The following is an 18563-nucleotide window of genomic DNA, read 5'->3' on the forward strand; positions in this document are numbered from 1 at the left end:
TGATTGTTGTGTGTGCAATTGGACAACCAAACACAGATTGTTAGTGTGATTACTCGCTGAGATCAAATTAGTATTGATGAAGATTGCTAAACATGCCCACGTACTGATTTTTTAGGCTTACGCTAATTTCTTTGTAGTCCTCTGTGCATGAACCTTCGTTTATAATAATAGGTCCAATACTGGAGGTGATTTTTATTACGATTTCACATACTTGAAGAAATATTCTGGAGTGTTCTTTATCTCTTGAGTGGCTTTCTGTTCTAATTTACAAGGCTTTACAAGAATGTAAAAACATCATTGCTATGTATTCTTATATACCCAGTGAACCTACTTTTATATAAATAAATAAATGGCATTTCTTCACTCTGGTATGGTTGGTGCACGTATGGTTGATGTGAGGCCTCACCAGGTGACTCTCTGGGTGTTACTGGCATCAGTGAAGTGCCAGAAGCTGAGCTTTCTTTCCTTCACAGTTGAGGGGAGGAACCAGTGGAGCTGGGGGTGCCCAAAGCCTCACAGGGACAACGACTATCCAAAGTGGACCTCTGGGCTCATATTGCTGCTCAGCAACGACAGCAGTGATTCTTGTTGACACTCCCAAGTTGGGTGAGAAAGAACTAAGAAATAATCCCCACCTGTTATGATATGAGGTTATTGACTCCCAATAATATATAAATATATATATATATATATATATATATATATATATATATATATATATATATATATATATATATATATATATATATATATATATATATGTCGTACCTAGTAGCCAGAACTCACTTCTGAGCCTACTAGGCAAGGCCCGATTTGCCTAATAAGCCAAGTTTTTCATGAATTAATTGCTTTTCGACTACCTAACCTACCTAACCTAACCTAACCTAACTTTTTCGGCTACCTAACCAAACCTAACCTATAAAGATAGGTTAGGTTAGGTTAGGTAGGGTTGGTTAGGTTCGGTCATATATCTACGTTAATTTTAACTCCAATAAAAAAAAATTGACCTCTTACATAATGATATGGGTAGCTTTATCATTTCATAAGAAAAAAATTTGAGAAAATATATTAATTCATGAAAACTTGGCTTATTAGGCAAATCGGGCCTTGCATTGTAGGCTGAAAAGTGAGTTCTGGCTACTAGGTACGACATATATATATATATATATATATATATATATATATATATATATATATATATATATATATATATATATATATATATATATATATATATATATATATATATATATATATATATATATGTCGTACCTAGTAGCCAGAACTCACTTCTCAGCCTACTATTCAAGGCCCGATTTGCCTAATAAGCCAAGTTTTCCTGAATTAATATATTTACTATAATTTTTTTCTTATGAAATGATAAAGCAACCCTTTTCTCTATGTATGAGGTCAATTTTTTTTTATTGGAGTTAAAATTAACGTAGATATATGACCAACCCTACCTAACCTATATTTATAGGTAAGGTTAGGTAGCCAAAAAAAAGCTAGGTTAGGTTAACGAAAAAACATTAATTCATGAAAACTTGGTCTATTAGGCAAATCGGGCCTTGAATAGTAGGCTGAGAAGTGCGTTCTGGCTATAAGGTACGACATATATATATATATATATATATATATATATATATATATATATATATATATATATATATTATGTTAAGGGGGAGTAACCTACAGCATCAATGGAAAACTTAGCCTGGCCAAATATCAATAAGTATCTAGGGGAGTGAAAGGCTAACAAAAATATTCCAGTTTACTGGGCATTAACATAAATGAACATAACATAAAAAAAAAATACAATCTATAAACTCACACTCAATGATTTATCCAGCTTCTCAAAGCTGGGCATGATCATCAACAGGTCTCAAAACTGCATACAATCAGCACTAGTTGACGCCAGGCTCTATCGTGGCACAGTGGGACACTAGCGCCTATTATGCTGCTAATACCAATACAGGGTGGTGGTGGTGTCACAACCATTAACAAATGAGGTATGAGGAATCAATATCATATACAGCACAATGGCATCACTTAAGATCCTCAGGTACCCACCTCACTTAGATATATAACAGCACCTATCACCTGGTATAAAGGATGCACAATGGTAGAATTGATCCATGGTATACATTACTGCAACATGACAAATATCCTAGCAGTCAAATGACACAAATAAGGTCACAAAACCCGGACCGTAGCGGCAACACATGCGCTCGACTGAGAAAATCAAAGAGTGACCGCCCAGAGCCATGCTGGCCGGGAGCGACACTGTATCCACCTCTATGAGTCAGCTGACTCCTCTCTTTCAAATATCTCAAGCTCATATACAGACATATCTCGATCAAGAACTTCTAATTCATATATCAACAAAATAAATACTATAATACACAACCTTACATAATAATACATATCAATAATTCAGTACATTAAAGATTATATCATGATATAAAAATGTGTGAACAAAGAATTCATATTGGCAAGACATGGTAACACTGGCGGGAGATGGGAGGAGGGGTTAAGGGAGGATTTCAAGATGTCTGCCTGCCAGCCATTATACATAAGTATACATAAATACAATATAAAGTATAAATATATACAACATGTGTATCAAAACCATGTCTATGTGGTATACATCTCACAGTGCCAAAATCTAATTTAATGTTAGAGGACAATGTAATGAACAATAATGAAAGGGAAATTACACAGTATACATGACTGTAATACATCCGAGACCTAAATTTATACATTCTCCATCATAGTTCACATAATATTTCCTATACAGCATTATGGAGCATTCCATAATATAAGCATATACGGATGTTTTTCAAGCTACATGACATTAGGCTACTGCTATTCACTAGACTTCTAATATATGTTCACAAATACATGACAAGGACTTATGGTACAGATATATAATATACATAGATATATATGGAATACATTGGCAATACACATTTAATACTAGTGTGTTGACGAAAAAAGAATAACTACATAAATTAATATTCGTGATACTAGGCTAATCAGTCAAGACATCACTATACAGTTTGAGCACATCATACACCAGCTACAGTATGATCATACTGGTGTATGTGTGGTCATAACACCACCTCACACCCATATGGTGATAACACAACACACCATGGACCAGTATGGTAATATCACAACACACCATGGACCAGTATGGTAATATCACAACACACCATGGACCAGTATGGTAATATCACAACATACCATGGACCAGTATGGTAATATCACAACACACCATGGACCAGTATGGTAATATCACAACACACCATGGTCCAGTATGGTAATATCACAACACACCATGGACCAGTATGGTAATATCACAACACACCATGGACCAGTATGGTAATATCACAACACACCATGGTCCAGTATGGTAATATCACAACACACCATGGACCAGTATGGTAATATCACAACACACCATGGACCAGTATGGTAATATCACAACACACCATGGTCCAGTATGGTAATATCACAACACACCATGGTCCATTATGGTAATATCACAACACACCCGAGTGATAGTGAAGTGATGGTAGTATAGTAGTGGTAGTGAGGTGATGGTGATATGACAGTGATGGTGATATAGTAGTGATGGTGCGGTAGTGGTACTGTAGCAATGATAGTGATATAACAGTGAATGTAAGGAGGAAATCTATCAGTGTGAGGTGATAATGCGGTGAAAGAGAAATGATGTTGGTGTTACAGTGACAGTGTTATGTGATAGTGAGCTGTTGGTGATATAACAGTGACAACAGCTGTCATATGGTGACACCAACAATTTGTTACTCAACATAGTCAGTATATGACCCCAAGTGCGGGGCCTGAGATGATGGTGATATATAGAGGTGATAGTGAAGCTATAGTGATACAGCAATGATAGGTTACAGTACTGGGAAGATATAGCATTGATGGTGATACAGCCGTGATTGTCAGGTATATGATACCAAAGTATAAATACCAAAGTGTTAAATACCAAAGATAGTGAAGTTATGATGATATAGTGATAAATGTCTGTCCTTAAGTTACATTGTCATCAAAACACGCAGTCCATGGTGATGCAGAAGTGATGGTGATGGTACAGTGAACTAGAGTGACAGCACAACACCACAGTAGTGATGGTGGTGGTACAGTGAACTAGAGTGACAGCACAACACCACAGTAGTGATGGTGGTGGTACAGTGAACTAGAGTGACAGCACAACACCACAGTAGTGATGGTGGTGGTACAGTGAACTAGAGTGACAGCACAACACCACAGTAGTGATGGTGATGGTACAGTGAACTAGAGTGGCAGCACAACACCACAGTAGTGATGGTGGTGGTACAGTGAACTAGAGTGGCCACACAACACCACAGTAGTGATGGTGGTAGTACAGTGAACTAGAGTGGCCGCACAACACCACAGTAGTGATGGTGGTGGTACAGTGAACTAGAGTGGCAGCACAACACCACAGTAGTGATGGTGGTAGTACAGTGAACTAGAGTGACAGCACAACACCACAGTAGTGAGGGTGATGGTACAGTGAACTAGAGTGGCAGCACAACACCACAGTAGTGATGGTGGTACAGTGAACTAGAGGCAGCACAACAGCACAGTGGTGGTGGTACAGTGAACTAGAGTGGCAGCACAACACCACAGTCCACCACAGTCACCTCCGTAATGTCACTGTGGTTGACTGCTGCCCTCACCACATCCAGGCCGCTCACCACATCACCAAAGACATAAAACCACTGATCACTACCCTGGCGGTCCCTGGTGGTGATGGTGAACTGGGCACTCGTGGGACCCCCCGGCTCATCAAAGCACAACACAGCTCCTGCCTGGCCTGACCTCCGGTACTGCCCCTGGAGGTCAGGCAGCAGTGAGGCTCCTCCCTTACCATCATTACTCTCGTAGTCTCCGCCCATCACACATTCCCACGGCTGACCCTTGCGCCACACCTGCAACAGTTTAGTGTTGCGGTAGGTGTGGCCCCGCTGGCCCGTACACAACAACACAAACTGTCTGGCCAGCGGAGTGTCAGGGGTCAGCCGGATGGTGACCCGCCCTCTTGTTAACCCCGCCCACCTGAGGTCAAGGAACGCCAGGGTGCAGGAGGGGTCCAGCACGCCCACAACCTCACTCTCCTGCAGAAAATGAAATAAATCATGCGGATAACTGTGTAACAAAATGTCATCATATAAATTATAAAAACTCAATAAGTCAGTAATGTCAATAAGTGAGGTGGGTGTAATAAAGTAACCTGGAGGGTGTGGGCGTATGCGGGCGTGGGCTGACGCAGGAGTGGGTGGAGGTACAGCTGTCCGTCTTGTAGAGTTATCCTGGCGGAGCGGCGGCCATCTTGGTCTTCCTGGACGGCCAACACCCGGCCAGCCTCCACCAGCCTCTTGACGGGCTCCCTCATCTTGCGGAGGTCTTCAACCTGTGGACAGTGTCAGCCCCATTATCACCTGTGGTCAGTGCCAGCCCCATTATCACCTGTGGGCAATGTCAGCACCATTATCACCTGTGGGCAGTGTCAGCCCCATTATCACCTGTGGACAGTGCCAGCCCCATTATCACCTGTGGACAGTGACAACTCCATTATCACATGTGGACAGTGTCAGCCCCATTATCACCTGTGGACAGTGTCACCCCATTATCACCTGTAGTCAGTGTCAGCCTAATTATCACCTGTGGACAGTGTCAGCCCCATTATCACCTGTGGACAGTGTCAGCCCCATTATCACCTGTGGTCAGTGTCAGCCCCCATTATCACCTGTGGACAGTGTCAGCCCCATTATCACCTGTGGTTAGTGTCAGCCCCATTATCACCTGTGGACAGTGTCAGCCCCATTATCACCTGTGGACAGTGTCAGCCCCATTATCACCTGTGGACAGTGTCAGCCCCATTATCACCTGTGGTCAGTGTCAGCCCCATTATCACCTGTGGTCAGTGTCAGCCCCATTATCACCTGTGGTCAGTGTTAACCCCATTATCACCTGTGGTCAGTGTCAGCCCCCCTCAACTGGCAGGGGGTTTGTGCTGGACCTGTAGCTCCAGCCCCCCTCTACTGGCAGGGGGTTGGTGCTGGACCTGTAGCTCCAGCCCCCCTCTACTGGCAGGGGGTTTGTGCTGGACCTGTAGCTCCAGCCCCCCTATACTGGCAGGGGGTTGGTGCTGGACCTGTAGCTCCAGCCCCCCTCTACTGACAGGGGGTTGGTGCTGGACCTGTAGCTCCGGCCCCCCTCTACTGGCAGCGGGTTGGTGCTGCACCTGTAGCTCCAGCCCCCTCTACTGGCATGGAGTTAGTACTGGACCTGTAGCTTCAGCCGCACTCTACTGGCAGAGGGTTGGTGCTGGACCTGTAGCTCCAACCCCCTCTACTGGCAGGGGGTTGGTGCTGGACCTGTAGCTCCAGCCACCCTCTACTGGCAGGGGGTTGGTGCTGGACCTGTAGCTCCAGCCGCCCTCTATTGGCATGGGTTTGATGCTGGACCTGTAGCTCCATCCCCCCCTCTACTTGCAGGGGGTTGGTGGTAGACCTGTACCTCCATCCCCCCTCTATTGGCAGCGGGTTGGTGCTGGACCTGTAGCTCCAGCCCCCCTCTATTGGCAGCGGGTTGGTGCTGGACATGTAGCTCCAGCCCCCTCTACTGGCATGGGGTTAGTACTGGACCTGTAGCTTCAGCCGCACTCTACTGGCAGAGGGTTGGTGCTGGACCTGTAGCTCCAGCCCCCTCTACTGGCAGGGGGTTGGTGCTGGGCCTGTAGCTGCCGCTCCCTTATACTGGCAGGAGGTTGGTGCTGGACCTGTAGCCCCAGCCCCCTCTACTGGCAGGGGGTTGGTTCTGGACCTGTAGCTCCATCCCCGTCTCTACTGGCAGGAGGTTGGTGCTGGACCTGTAGCCCCAGCCCCCTCTACTGGCAGGGGGTTGGTCCTGGACCTGTAGCTCCAGCCCCCCCCCCACCCCCATCTCTACTGGCAGGAGGTTGGTGTTGGACCTGTAGCTCCAGCCACCCTCTACTGGCAAGGGGTTCGTTCTGGACCTGTAGCTCCACCCCCCTTTCTACTGGCAGGGGGTTGGTGCTGAACCTGTAGCTCCAGCCCCCCTCTAATGGCAGGGGGTTGGTGCTGGACCTGTAGCTTCCCCCCCCCCTCTACTGGTAGGGGGTTGATACTGGACATGTAGCTCCAGCCCCTCTCTACTGGCAGAGGGCTGGTATTGGACCTGTAGCTCAAGCCCCCCTCAACTGGCAGGGGGTTGGTCCTGTACCTGTAGCTCCAACCCCCCTCTACTGGCAGGGGGTTAGTGCTGGACCTGTAGCTCCAGCCGCCCCCCCCCCCACCCCAATCTCTACTGGCAGGGGGTTGGTACTGGACCTGTAGCTCAAGCCCCCCTCTACTGGCAGGGGGTTGGTCCTGAACCTGTAGCTCCAATCCCCCTCTACTGGCAGGGGGTTAGTGCTGAACCTGTAGCTCCAGCCCCCCTCTATTGGCAGGGGGCAGGTGCTGGACCTGTAGCTCCAGCCCCCCCTCTACTGGCAGGGGGTTGGTGCTGGACCTGTAGCTCCAGCCCCCCTCTACTGGCAGGGGGTTTGTGCTGGACCTGTAGCTCAGCCCCCCTCTACTGGCAGGAGGTTGGTGCTGGACCTGTAGCTCCAGTCCCCCTCTACTGGCAGGGGGTTGGTGCTGGACCTGTAGCTCCAGCCCCCCTCTACTGGCAGTGGGTTGGTGCTGAACCTGTAGCTCCAGCCCCCCTCTACTGGCAGGGGGTTGGTCCTGGACCTGTAGCTCCAACCCCCCCCCCCCACCCCCATCTCTACTGGCAAGGGGTTCGTCCTGGAGCTGTAGCTCCAGCCCCCCTCTACTGGCAGGAGGTTGGTGCTGGACCTGTAGCTCCAGCCCCCCTCTACTGGCAAGGGGTTGGTACTGGACCTGTAGCTCCAGCCCCCCTCTACTGGCAGGGGGTTGGTGCTGGACCTGAAGCTCCACCTCCCTCTCTACTGACAGGGGGTTGGTACTGAACCTGTAGGTCCAGCCAACCTCTAATGGCAGGGGGTTGGTGCTGGACCTGTAGCTCCAACCCCACTCTACTGGCAGGGGGTTGGTTCTGGACCTGTAGCTCCAGCCCCCCTCTACTGGCAGAGGGCTGGTATTGGACATGTAGCTCCAGCCCCCCTCTACTGGCAGGGGGTTGGTGCTGGACCTGAAGCTCCACCTCCCTCTCTACTGGCAGGGGGTTGGTGCTGGACCTGTAGCTCCAGCCACCCTCTACTGGCAAGGGGGTTGGTACTGGACCTGTAGCTCCAGCCCCCCTCTACTGGCTGAGGGTTGGTTCTGGACCTGTAGCTCCAGCCCCCTCCAACAGGCAGAGGGCTGGTTCTGGACCTGTAGCTCCAGCCACCACCCTCTACTGGCAGGGGGTTGGTGCTGAACCTGTAGCTTCACCCCCCTCTCTACTTGCAGGGGGTTGGTACTGCACCTGTAGCTCCAGCCCCCCTCTAATGGCAGGGGGTTGGTGCTGGACCTGTAGCTCCACCCCCGTCTCTACTGGCAGGGGGTTGGTACTGGACCTGTAGCTCCAGCTCCCCTCTAATGGCAGGGGGTTGGTGCTGGACCTGTAGCTCCAGCCCACCTCTACTGGCATGGGGTTGGTGCTGGACCTGTAGCTCCAGCCCCCCCCCCCCTTCTACTGGCACAGGGGTTGGTGCGAGACCTGTAGCTCCAGCCCCCCTCTACTAGCAGGGGGTTAGTGCTGGACCTGTAGCTCCAGCCCCCCTCTACTAGCAGGGGGTTAGTGCTGGACCTGTAGCTCCAGCCCACTTCTACTGGCAGAGAGATGGTTCTGGACCTGTAGCTCCAGCTACCCCCCCTCTATACTGACAGGGGGGTTGATGCTGGACCTGTATCTCCAGCCCCCCTCTACTGGCAGGGGGTTGATTCTGGACCTGTAGCTCCAGCCCCCCTGTACTAGCAGGGGGTTGGTTCTGTACCTGTTGCTCCAGACCCCCTCTACTGGAAGGGGGTTGGTGCTGGACCTGTAGCTCCAGCCGGCCCTCTACTGGCAGTGGGTTGGTGCTGGACCTGTAGCTCCAGCCCCCCTCTCTACTGGCAAGGGGTTGGTGCTGGACATGTAGCTCCAGCCCCCCTCTAATAGCAGGGGGTTGGTGCTGGACCTGTACCTCCACCCCCCTCTCTACTGGCAGGGGGTTGGTACTGGACCTGTAGCTCCAGCCCAATTCTACTGGCAGAGGGTTGGTTCTGCACCTGTAGCTCCAGCCCCCTCTACTGGCAGAGGGCTGGTATTGGACCTGTAGCTCAATCCCCCCTCTACTGGCAGGGGGTTGGTCCTGGACCTGTAGCTCCAATCCCCCTCTACTGGCAGGGGGTTAGTGCTGGACCTGTAGCTCCAGCCCTCCCCTCCACCCCAATCTCTACTGGCAGGAGGTTGGTGTTGGACCTGTAGCTCCAGCCCCCCTCTACTGGCAGGGGGTTGGTTCTGGACCTGTAGCTCCAGCCCACCTCTACTGGCAGAGGGCTGGTTCTGGACCCGTAGCTCCAGCCCCCTCCTCTACTGGCAGGGGGCAGGTGCTGGACCTGTAGCTCCATCCCCCCTCTCTACTGGCAAGGGGTTGGTACTGGACCTGTAGCTCCAGCCCGCATCTAATGGCAGGGGGTTGGTGCTGGACCTGTAGCTCCAGCCTCCCTCTACTGGCAGAGGGCAGGCTCTGGACTTGTAGCTCCAGCCCCCCCCCTACTGGCAGGGGGGTTGGTGCTGGACCTGTAGCTTCAGCCCCCACCTACTGGCAGGGGGTTGGTACTGGACCTGTAGCTCCAGCCCCCCCCTACTGGCAGGGGGTTGGTGCTGGACCTGTAGCTCCAGCCCCCCTCTACTGGCAGGGGGTTGGTGCTGGACCTGTAGCTCCAGCCCCCACCTACTGGCAGGGGGTTGGTGCTGGACCTGTAGCTCCAGCCCCCCTCTACTGGCAGGGGGTTGGTGCTGGACCTGTAGCTCCAGCCCCCCTCTACTGGCAGGGGGGTTGGTGCTGGACCTGTAGCTCCAGCCCCCCTCTACTGGCAGGGGGTTGGTGCTGGACCTGTAGCTCCAGCCCCCCTCTACTGGCAGGGGGTTGGTGCTGGACCTGTAGCTCCAGCCACCCTATACTGGCAGGGGGTTGGTGCTGAACCTGTAGCTCCAGCCACCCTCTACTGGCAGGGAGGTTGGTGCTGGATCTGTAGCTCCAGCCCCCCTCTACTGGCAGGGGGTTGGTGCTGGACCTGTAGCTCCAGCCCCCCTCTACTGGCAGGGGGTTGGTGCTGGACCTGTAGCTCCAGCCACCCTCTACTGGCAGGGGGTTGGTGCTGGACCTGTAGCTCCAGCCCCCCTCTACTGGCAGGGGGTTGGTTCTGGACCTGTAGCTCCAGCCCCCCTCTACTGGCAGGGGGTTGGTGCTGGACCTGTAGCTCCAGCCACCCTCTACTGGCAGGGGGTTGGTGCTGGACCTGTAGCTCCAGCCCCCCTCTACTGGCAGGGGGTTGGTGCTGGACCTGTAGCTCCAGCCACCCTCTACTGGCAGGGGGTTGGTGCAGGACCTGTAGCTCCAGCCACCCTCTACTGGCAGGGGGTTGGTGCTGGACCTGTAGCTCCAGCCACCCTCTACTGGCAGGGGGTTGGTGCTGGACCTGTAGCTCCAGCCCCCCTCTACTGGCAGGGGGTTGGTTCTGGACCTGTAGCTCCAGCCCCCCCTCTACTGGCAGAGGGCTGGTATTGGACCTGTAGCTCAAGCCCCCCTCTACTGGCAGGGGGTTGGTGCTGGACCTGTAGCTCCAGCCCCCCTCTACTGGCCGGAGGTTGGTGTTGGACCTGTAGCTCCAGCCACCCTCTACTGGCAAGGGGGTTGGTGTTGGACCTGTAGCTTCACCTCCCTCTCTACTGGTAGGGGCTTGGTCCTGGACCTGTAGCTCCAGCCCCCCTCTACTGACAGAGGGTTGGTTCTGGACCTGTAGCTCCAGCCCCCCTCAACAGGCAGAGGGCTGGTTCTGGACCTGTAGCTCCAGCCCCCCCCCCTCTACTGGCAGGGGGTTGGTGTTGGACCTGTAGCTCCACCCCCCTCTAATGGGAGGGGGTTGGCACTGGACCTGTAGCTCCAGCCCCCCTCTACTGGCAGGGGTTGGTGCTGGACCTGTAGCTCCAGCCCACCTCTACTGGCATGGGGTTGGTGCTGGACCTGTAGCTCCAGCCCCCGCCCCCTTCTACTGGCACAGGGGTTGGTGCGAGACCTGTAGCTCCAGCCCCCCTCTACTAGCAGGGGGTTAGTGCTGGACCTGTAGCTCCAGCCCACTTCTACTGGTAGAGAGATGGTTCTGGACCTGTAGCTCCAGCTACCCCCCCTCTATACTGACAGGGGGGTTGATGCTGGACCTGTATCTCCAGCCCCCCTCTACTGGCAGGGGGTTGATTCTGGACCTGTAGCTCCAGCCCCCCTCTACTAGCAGGGGGTTGCTTCTGTACCTGTTGCTCCAGACCCACTCTACTGGAAGGGGGTTGGTGCTGGACCTGTAGCTCCTGTCGGCCCTCTACTGGCAGTGGGTTGGTGCTGGACCTGTAGCTCCAGCCCCCCTCTCTACTGGCAAGGGGTTGGTGCTGGACATGCAGCTCCAGCCCCCCTCTAATGGCAGGGGGTTGGTGCTGGACCTGTAGCTCCACCCCCCTCTCTACTGGCAGGGGGTTGGTACTGGACCTGTAGCTCCAGCCCAATTCTACTGGCAGAGGGTTGGTTCTACGTCTGTAGCTCCAGCCCCCTCTACTGGCAGAGGGCTGGTATTGGACCTGTAGCTCAATCCCCCCTCTACTGGCAGGGGGTTGGTCCTGGACCTGTAGCTCCAATCCCCCTCTACTGGCAGGGGGTTAGTGCTGGACCTGCAGCTCCAGCCCCCCCCCTACTGGCAGGGGGGTTGGTGCTGGACCTGTAGCTTCAGCCCCCACCTACTGGCAGGGGGTTGGTACTGGACCTGCAGCTCCAGCCCCCCCCCCCTACTGGCAGGGGGGTTGGTGCTGGACCTGTAGCTTCAGCCCCCACCTACTGGCAGGGGGTTGGTACTGGACCTGTAGCTCCAGCCCCCACCTACTGGCAGGGGGTTGGTGCTGGACCTGTAGCTCCAGCCCCCCTCTACTGGCAGGGGGTTGGTGCTGGACCTGTAGCTCCAGCCCCCACCTACTGGCAGGGGGTTGGTGCTGGACCTGTAGCTCCAGCCCCCCTCTACTGGCAGGGGGTTGGTGCTGGACCTGTAGCTCCAGCCACCCTCTACTGGCAGGGGGTTGGTGCTGAACCTGTAGCTCCAGCCACCCTCTACTGGCAGGGAGGTTGGTGCTGGACCTGTAGCTCCAGCCCCCCTCTACTGGCAGGTGGTTGGTGCTGGACCTGTAGCTCCAGCCCCCCTCTACTGGCAGGTGGTTGGTGCTGGACCTGTAGCTCCAGCCCCCCTCTACTGGCAGGGGGGTTGGTGCTGGACCTGTAGCTCCAGCCCCCCTCTACTGGCAGGGGGTTGGTGCTGAACCTGTAGCTCCAGCCCCCCTCTACTGGCAGGGGCTTGGTCCTGGACCTGTAGCTCCAACCCCCCCCCCCCCCACCCCCATCTCTACTGGCAAGGGGTTCGTCCTGGAGCTGTAGCTCCAGCCCCCCTCTACTGGCAGGAGGTTGGTGCTGGACCTGTAGCTCCAGCCCCCCTCTACTGGCAAGGGGTTGGTACTGGACCTGTAGCTCCAGCCCCCTCTACTGGCAGGGGGTTGGTGCTGGACCTGAAGCTCCACCTCCCTCTCTACTGGTAGGGGGTTGGTGCTGAACCTGTAGGTCCAGCCAACCTCTAATGGCAGGGGGTTGGTGCTGGACCTGTAGCTCCAGCCCCACTCTACTGGCAGGGGGTTGGTTCTAGACCTGTAGCTCCAGCCCCCCTCTACTGGCAGAGGGCTGGTATTGGACATGTAGCTCCAGCCCCCCTCTACTGGCAGGGGGTTGGTGCTGGACCTGAAGCTCCACCTCCCTCTCTACTGGCAGGGGGTTGGTGCTGGACCTGTAGCTCCAGCCACCCTCTACTGGCAAGGGGGTTGGTACTGGACCTGTAGCTCCAGCCCCCCTCTACTGGCTGAGGGTTGGTTCTGGACCTGTAGCTCCAGCCCCCTCCAACAGGCAGAGGGCTGGTTCTGGACCTGTAGCTCCAGCCCCCCTCTAATGGCAGGGGGTTGGTGCTGGACCTGTAGCTCCACCCCCGTCTCTACTGGCAGGGGGTTGGTACTGGACCTGTAGCTCCAGCCCCCCTCTAATGGCAGGGGGTTAGTACTGGACCTGTAGCTCCAGCCCCCCTCTATTGGCAGGGGTTGGTGCTGGACCTGTAGCTCCAGCCCACCTCTACTGGCATGGGGTTGGTGCTGGACCTGTAGCTCCAGCCCCCCCCCCCTTCTACTGGCACAGGGGTTGGTGCGAGACCTGTAGCTCCAGCCCCCCTCTACTAGCAGGGGGTTAGTGCTGAACCTGTAGCTCCAGCCCCCCTCTACTAGCAGGGGGTTAGTGCTGGACCTGTAGCTCCAGCTACCCCCCCTCTATACTGACAGGGGGGTTGATGCTGGACCTGTATCTCCAGCCCCCCTCTACTGGCAGGGGGTTGATTCTGGACCTGTAGCTCCAGCCCCCCTCTACTAGCAGGGGGTTGGTTCTGTACCTGTTGCTCCAGACCCCCTCTACTGGAAGGGGGTTGGTGCTGGACCTGTAGCTCCAGCCGGCCCTCTACTGGCAGTGGGTTGGTGCTGGACCTGTAGCTCCAGCCCCCCTCTCTACTGGCAAGGGGTTGGTGCTGGACATGTAGCTCCAGCCCCCCTCTAATGGCAGGGGGTTGGTGCTGGACCTGTACCTCCACCCCCCTCTCTACTGGCAGGGGGTTGATACTGGACCTGTAGCTCTAGCCCAATTCTACTGGCAGAGGGTTGGTTCTGCACCTGTAGCTCCAGCCCCCTCTACTGGCAGAGGGCTGGTATTGGACCTGTAGCTCAATCCCCCCTCTACTGGCAGGGGGTTGGTCCTGGACCTGTAGCTCCAATCCCCCTCTACTGGCAGGGGGTTAGTGCTGGACCTGTAGCTCCAGCCCTCCCCTCCACCCCAATCTCTACTGGCAGGAGGTTGGTGTTGGACCTGTAGCTCCAGCCCCCCTCTACTGGCAGGGGGTTGGTTCTGGACCTGTAGCTCCAGCCCACCTCTACTGGTAGAGGGCTGGTTCTGGACCTGTAGCTCCAGCCCCCCCCCTCTACTGGCAGGGGGCAGGTGCTGGACCTGTAGCTCCATCCCCCCTCTCTACTGGCAAGGGGTTGGTACTGGACCTGTAGCTCCAGCCCGCATCTAATGGCAGGGGGTTGGTGCTGGACCTGTAGCTCCAGCCTCCCTCTACTGGCAGAGGGCAGGCTCTGGACTTGTAGCTCCAGCCCCCCCCTACTGGCAGGGGGGTTGGTGCTGGACCTGTAGCTTCAGCCCCCACCTACTGGCAGGGGGTTGGTACTGGACCTGTAGCTCCAGCCCCCACCTACTGGCAGGGGGTTGGTGCTGGACCTGTAGCTCCAGCCCCCCTCTACTGGCAGGGGGTTGGTGTTGGACCTGTAGCTCCAGCCCCCACCTACTGGCAGGGGGTTGGTGCTGGACCTGTAGCTCCAGCCCCCCTCTACTGGCAGGGGGTTGGTGCTGGACCTGTAGCTCCAGCCCCCCTCTACTGGCAGGGGGGTTGGTGCTGGCCCTGTAGCTCCAGCCCCCCTCTACTGGCAGGGGGTTGGTGCTGGACCTGTAGCTCCAGCCCCCCTCTACTGGCAGGGGGTTGGTGCTGGACCTGTAGCTCCAGCCACCCTATACTGGCAGGGGGTTGGTGCTGAACCTGTAGCTCCAGCCACCCTCTACTGGCAGGGAGGTTGGTGCTGAACCTGTAGCTCCAGCCCCCCTCTACTGGCAGGGGGTTGGTGCTGGACCTGTAGCTCCAGCCCCCCTCTACTGGCAGGGGGTTGGTGCTGGACCTGTAGCTCCAGCTACCCTCTACTGGCAGGGGGTTGGTGCTGGACCTGTAGCTCCAGCCACCCTCTACTGGCAGGGGGTTGGTGCTGGACCTGTAGCTCCAGCCCCCCTCTACTGGCAGGGGGTTGGTGCTGGACCAGTAGCTCCAGCCACCCTCTACTGGCAGGGGGTTGGTGCAGGACCTGTAGCTCCAGCCACCCTCTACTGGCAGGGGGTTGGTGCTGGACCTGTAGCTCCAGCCACCCTCTACTGGCAGGGGGTTGGTGCTGGACCTGTAGCTCCAGCCCCCCTCTACTGGCAGGGGGTTGGTTCTGGACCTGTAGCTCCAGCCCCCCCCCCCCTCTACTGGCAGAGGGCTGGTATTGGACCTGTAGCTCAAGCCCCCCTCTACTGGCAGGGGGTTGGTGCTGGACCTGAAGCTCCACCTCCCTCTCTACTGGCAGGGGGTTGGTGCTGAACCTGTAGGTCCAGCCACCCTCTAATGGCAGGGGGTTGGTGCTGGACCTGTAACTCCAGCCCCCCTCTACTGGCCGGAGGTTGGTGTTGGACCTGTAGCTCCAGCCACCCTCTACTGGCAAGGGGGTTGGTGTTGGACCTGTAGCTTCACCTCCCGCTCTACTGGTAGGGGCTTGGTCCTGGACCTGTAGCTCCAGCCCCCCTCTACTGGCAGAGGGTTGGTTCTGGACCTGTAGCTCCAGCCCCCCTCAACAGGCAGAGGGCTGGTTCTGGACCTGTAGCTCCAGCCCCCCCCCTCTACTGGCAGGGGTTGGTGTTGGACCTGTAGCTCCACCCCCCTCTAATGGCAGGGGGTTGGCACTGGACCTGTAGCTCCAGCCCCCCTCTACTGGCATGGGGTTGGTGCTGGACCTGTAGCTCCAGCCCCCCCCCCCTTCTACTGGCACAGGGGTTGGTGCGAGACCTGTAGCTCCAGCCCCCCTCTACTAGCAGGGGGTTAGTGCTGGACCTGTAGCTCCAGCCCACTTCTACTGGTAGAGAGATGGTTCTGGACCTGTAGCTCCAGCTACCCCCCCTCTATACTGACAGGGGGGTTGATGCTGGACCTGTATCTCCAGCCCCCCTCTACTGGCAGGGGGTTGATTCTGGACCTGTAGCTCCAGCCCCCCTCTACTAGCAGGGGGTTAGTGCTGGACCTGTAGCTCCAGCCCCCCTCTACTAGCAGGGGGTTAGTGCTGGACCTGTAGCTCCAGCCCACTTCTACTGGCAGAGAGATGGTTCTGGACCTGTAGCTCCAGCTACCCCCCCTCTATACTGACAGGGGGGTTGATGCTGGACCTGTATCTCCAGCCCCCCTCTACTAGCAGGGGGTTGGTTCTGTACCTGTTGCTCCAGACCCCCTCTACTGGAAGGGGGTTGGTGCTGGACCTGTAGCTCCAGCCGGCCCTCTACTGGCAGTGGGTTGGTGCTGGACCTGTAGCTCCAGCCCCCCTCTCTACTGGGAAAGGGTTGGTGCTGGACCTGTAGCTCCAGCCCCCCTCTACTGGCAGGGGGGTTGGTGCTGGACCTGTAGCTCCAGCCCCCCTCTACTGGCAGGGGGTTGGTGCTGGACCTGTAGCTCCAGCCCCCCTCTACTGGCAGGGGGTTGGTGCTGGACCTGTAGCTCCAGCCACCCTCTACTGGCAGGGAGGTTGGTGCTGGACCTGTAGCTCCAGCCCCCCTCTACTGGCAGGGGGTTGGTGCTGGACCTGTAGCTCCAGCCCCCCTCTACTGGCAGGGGGTTGGTGCTGGACCTGTAGCTCCAGCTACCCTCTACTGGCAGGGGGTTGGTGCTGGACCTGTAGCTCCTGCCCCCCTCTACTGGCAGGGGGTTGGTTCTGGACCTGTAGCTCCAGCCCCCCTCTACTGGCAGGGGGTTGGTGCTGGACCTGTAGCTCCAGCCACCCTCTACTGGCAGGGGGTTGGTGCTGGACCTGTAGCTCCAGCCCCCCTCTACTGGCAGGGGGTTGGTGCTGGACCAGTAGCTCCAGCCACCCTCTACTGGCAGGGGGTTGGTGCTGGACCTGTAGCTCCAGCCACCCTCTACTGGCAGGGGGTTGGTGCTGGACCTGTAGCTCCAGCCCCCCTCTACTGGCAGGGGGTTGGTTCTGGACCTGTAGCTCCAGCCCCCCCCCCTCTACTGGCAGAGGGCTGGTATTGGACCTGTAGCTCCACCCCCCTCTAATGGCAGGGGGTTGGCACTGGACCTGTAGCTCCAGCCACCCTCTACTGGCAGGGGGTTGGTGCTGGACCTATAGCTCCAGCCACCCCTCTACTGGCAGGGGGTTGGTGCTGGCATTGTCTGGGAGTTTGTTGGCAGTTTCAAGGCTTCAGTCTCTTCGAACCCAGCAGTGGTTTGTTTTGGTTCACTGTCTTCCTGGATGCTTTCCTGGTAAGATGGAGAGTGGTGACACTCCACCACTCTACTCGGTGGAGTGTCACCTGCTCTCTGTGCCTCTGTGAGGGGGGCCAGGATCCCGGGTTCAATAGAGGATCACAGGTTCAATCTTTATGCAGGACAGAAATGGTTCACATACTTCCTTTCACCTGTTAGGTCTGTTCACCTACCAGTAAATATTTATCCCAGAGGTAGGAAACTATTGTAAATTGTAAGTTAAGGACAGTCAGTAGTTGACCTTGGGGAACCTCGATAAACCTAAGAACAGGCTTCCTCTCCACAAAACGCAACTCAATATCTTGTGATATGACCTATGAGAGAAAATAAAAAACTTACTGTTAACTGCTTCTGGGGGATCTGTCCAGTGATTTCTTGAACTTTATTCATGATGCTGGAGGCTGAGTCTCCCAGGTGTACGGGGTCAGCTGTGGCACCTGTCTGTGGTCATCATCTCCAGGGCCTCCCTGATGGTCTCCTGCACCTGTCATTACCAACACAAACATTAATGGTGGAGGCTGAGTCTCCCAGGTGTACGGGGTCAGCTGTGGCACCTGTCTCCGTGGTCGTCATCTCCAGGGCCTCCCTGATGGTCTCCTGCACCTGTCATTACCAACACAAACATTAATGCTGGAGGCTGAGTCTCCCAGGTGTACGGGGTCAGCTGTGGCACCTGTCTCTGTGGTCGTCATCTCCAGGGCCTCCCTGATGGTCTCCTGCACCTGTCATTACCAACACAAACATTAATGGTGGAGGCTGAGTCTCCCAGGTGTACGGGGTCAGCTGTGGCACCTGTCTCTGTGGTCATCATCTCCAGGGCCTCCCTGATGGTCTCCTGCACCTGTCATTACCAACACAAACATTAATGGTGGAGGCTGAGTCTCCCAGGTGTACGGGGTCAGCTGTGGCACCTGTCTCTGTGGTCATCATCTCCAGGGCCTCCCTGATGGTCTCCTGCACCTGTCATTACCAACACAAACATTAATGTGGAACCTGGACTATAATGAAGCATCAGGCTCTGAGTAAAGTAACTGGACTATAATGAAGCATCAGGCTCTGAGTAAAGTAACTGGATAAAGCATCAGGAAACTGAAACTACAC

At 55.3% G+C, this 18563-nt stretch overlaps 1 protein-coding gene across 1 annotated transcript; it reads right to left on the reverse strand.

Moving 5' to 3' along the window:
* Positions 1-4658: 4658 nt before the first annotated feature.
* Positions 4659-17852, reverse strand: LOC138365077 (peptidyl-prolyl cis-trans isomerase-like). The gene is made up of 2 exons (XM_069325186.1): positions 17802-17852; positions 4659-5171 (listed from the first exon to the last, which is right to left on the reverse strand). The coding sequence occupies exons 1-2, from the start codon at positions 17850-17852 to the stop codon at positions 4659-4661; spliced, it is 564 nt and encodes a 187-aa protein (XP_069181287.1).
* Between the last annotated feature and the right edge of the window lie 711 nt (positions 17853-18563).

Source organism: Procambarus clarkii, chromosome 15, assembly GCF_040958095.1.
Source record: "Procambarus clarkii isolate CNS0578487 chromosome 15, FALCON_Pclarkii_2.0, whole genome shotgun sequence".
Classification (NCBI taxonomy): Eukaryota; Metazoa; Arthropoda; class Malacostraca; order Decapoda; family Cambaridae; genus Procambarus; species Procambarus clarkii.